The sequence below is a fragment of the Acanthisitta chloris genome, unplaced genomic scaffold, assembly GCF_000695815.1.
Source record: "Acanthisitta chloris isolate BGI_N310 unplaced genomic scaffold, ASM69581v1 scaffold27360, whole genome shotgun sequence".
NCBI lineage: Eukaryota > Metazoa > Chordata > Aves > Passeriformes > Acanthisittidae > Acanthisitta > Acanthisitta chloris.
In genome coordinates this window covers 3,086-5,805 of record NW_008650360.1, presented here as the reverse complement: position 1 = coordinate 5,805, position 2,720 = coordinate 3,086, and the positions used below count along the sequence as shown (strand labels likewise).

Below are 2,720 nucleotides of genomic sequence, written 5' to 3'. Positions count from 1 at the left end.
CACTGCAGCGCCGGCATCGGCCGCTCCGGCACCTTCTGCCTCGTGGACACGTGTCTCCTGCTGGTAGGACTTCATGCACACCTGCTGCTGCTGCACAGTGCCTGGGGGCTGGTTTGGGGCAGGGCCACGGAGTGCTGCTGCTCTGGGGTGTGTTCCAGGGCAGATCTCATCCCCACTTAGAGTCTGGGGATGAGAAGCCTCCAGTTTCCAGAGTGACTGGCAAAGACAAGCTTTGCCTTCCTGGTTCAGGAAAGCCATGCTAGATGTCTGCTAAGTCCTGGAGTGAACTGTCCTGAGAGAATGCAAAGTGCATGCAGTGGGTTTGCTTTTACAGTCACCTCTGCCCAGAGGAGGAGGAGGTTGCTCTGACTTTGGGATAGAGCTGGAGTTCTCTTGGCTTCCTTCTCTCACTGCGTGAGAGTAACTAACACAAAGAAGTCAGACCTTTTCTTTTTCCTAATTTTTGAAACTAAAAAGACAAAGGTGGGGAAAGAGACAGCACATTGGGGTGCCAGTGTTTGCCCCTCTGTCTCTGGAGCCCCAGTGATAGCTGCTGCCAGCAGTGATGTGTGAGTTGGCCAAGTGTGTGGGAGTGTGAGGCCCTTCCACTGCACGGGGCATTGCAGGGAGTCCCACCAGAGCACACAGCATGTGTCAAATCTGTCTCTGCAGATGGACAAACGGAAAGATCCTTCGTCTGTGGACGTTAAACAGGTTCTCCTGGAGATGAGGAAGTACAGGATGGGACTCATCCAGACTGCAGACCAGCTCCGGTTCTCCTACCTGGCTGTTATCGAAGGGGCAAAGTTCATCATGGGAGATGCTTCAGTGCAGGTCAGTGCTCTTGGCTGCTCAGCTCCAGCCAGAGCTGCTGCTCTGAGGAACTGCAGCAGCTCCGAGGCTGAACAAGATGGAAAGGAGCTTTGAATCTGGTGTTTGCTGCAGCTTTGATGAATTTTCATATTCTCTGCAGTGCTGTAGGATCTGTCATGGCCTAAAGCTTGTATTTAAGTTTTCTGAGAGGTACCTGTGAGGTCACAGGTGCCTTGTGCTCTCCAGCACGGGGCGTGTGGCTGCTGCCTCAGCCTCCTCTGGCACTTCTAACAAGTTTAAGGATTGTGATTAAATTTATGAGTTTGTTTTATGCTAAGCAGAACTGCAGCCAAACAGATTCTTCTTGGTGCTATTTAAATTTTCCTGAAGTAGGTCAGAGTTTCTTGCTTTGAGATGTGTATTGTGCAGTGGCTCTAGCTTGGCCTTGGGGCTGTTTTTCACAGCCTTTTTTTCAGTGCAAATGAAGAGTCAATTAAAAGGTAGAGTGTAATTGGGCTTGGGGCTGTTTTTCACAGCCTTTTTTTCAGTGCAAATGAAGAGCCACTGTAAGAGTCAATTAAAAGGTAGAGTGTAACGATTCTGCCTTGGTGAAGGTTAGAGTTGGGGTAGCTTATCAGAGAAAGTCCTTCCGTGCAGGAGCAGTGGAAAGAGCTGTCCAAGGAGGACCTGGAGCCTCCCCCCGAGCACACGCCGCCGCCACCACGGCCACCCAAGAGAACCTCAGAGCTGCACAACGGGAGGATGCACGAGCACACGGAGCTCCTGCCCAGGCACCAGGGAGCAGAGGAGCAGATCGGGTGCTCAGTCAGCTCTGGGGAGGAGACTCTTCTGGACGGCTCAGCAACGGCACCTGCGCCGCTGGGCACAGACAGGTAACGTGTTCCCCTGGGGAGCTCTGCTATGTGGCACTGGGAGCTGGCACAGAAACAGCATTTCATGCAGAAAGGCCTGGACAGACCTCGGTGGGGTTAGAGTAAGGGTAGCAATGGTAGTTCCAGCCCAGAGTGTCCTTGGGGAAGGTCCTGTACTGAGGCTGGTGTGACTCCCCCGTCAGGTGGTGCCTCTGTGGCACAGTGAGGGGGGTGTGGATGTACAGTGTGCTGAGCTCCAGGGGAGCTCTCTCCTGCCCTCGGAGGCAGGGCCAGTCCAGTTCTGAATGTTTATTCTCTGTCCCCAAGCACTAGTCAAGACACTGAACTGCGGAGGAGAACTGTTGGGGAGAACCTGCAGCTCTCAGCCCACCAAGAGTCGCTGAAGGCAGAAAACTCGGAAGAGGATGATGAGAACATGGTGACAACTTGGAAGCCATTTCTAGTGAATATCTGCATGTTCGCTTTCCTCACAGCAGGAGCTTATCTCTGCTACAGGGTGTGTTTCCACTGATGGCTGTGCCGGCGAGACAGACCCCGAGGGGCAGGAGCTGCCCTGAGAGCAGCAGTGCAGGCAGGGCAGCCTTGTCTCAGAGGAGGGAGATCTTGGGGTGAAAGGCCAGAACTTTGGGTTGGGCTTCAAGAGAGAATTGATGCACTAGGGTTTTATCTAGCCCTGTGGTCCCAAGAACATAATATTCTAATCTCAGGGCCTTAAAATATTCAGGAGTAAGCAGAGAAAATGCCAAATAGTCTGTTTTCCTTTTTGTTCTCTTTTTTTTTAAACTAAATAATAGAATTACAACACATTGTTGTTTTTAGCCTTTTTTAAAAGCCAGTTCGTTCTCTTTTGTTTCAGAAAAAACTAGGCACAAGTGAAACTTGCTTGTACTCTCCAAGTGTTGTAACCAAATACATGACTTACATTGACTAGTTCCCAAAACAGAGAGAGAAACCCACATACCTGAAGAATGTAACGTGGGGAAGGGAGGGATGGTTGTGGTTGGGTTTTGGTTT

At 51.2% G+C, this 2,720-nt stretch overlaps 1 protein-coding gene across 1 annotated transcript in view; it reads left to right on the top strand.

Annotated features, from left to right (window-relative positions):
- The window catches only part of PTPN1 (protein tyrosine phosphatase, non-receptor type 1), a 5,549-nt gene extending 3,332 nt beyond the window's left edge, over window positions 1–2,217 (top strand). Inside the window, exons 6-9 of the mRNA XM_009084814.1 lie at window positions 1–63; window positions 673–834; window positions 1,471–1,706; window positions 2,013–2,217. Coding sequence (XP_009083062.1) covers window positions 1–63; window positions 673–834; window positions 1,471–1,706; window positions 2,013–2,217 — 666 coding nt within the window. The remainder of the gene's footprint in view (window positions 64–672; window positions 835–1,470; window positions 1,707–2,012) is intronic.
- The last annotated feature ends 503 nt before the right edge of the window (window positions 2,218–2,720 follow it).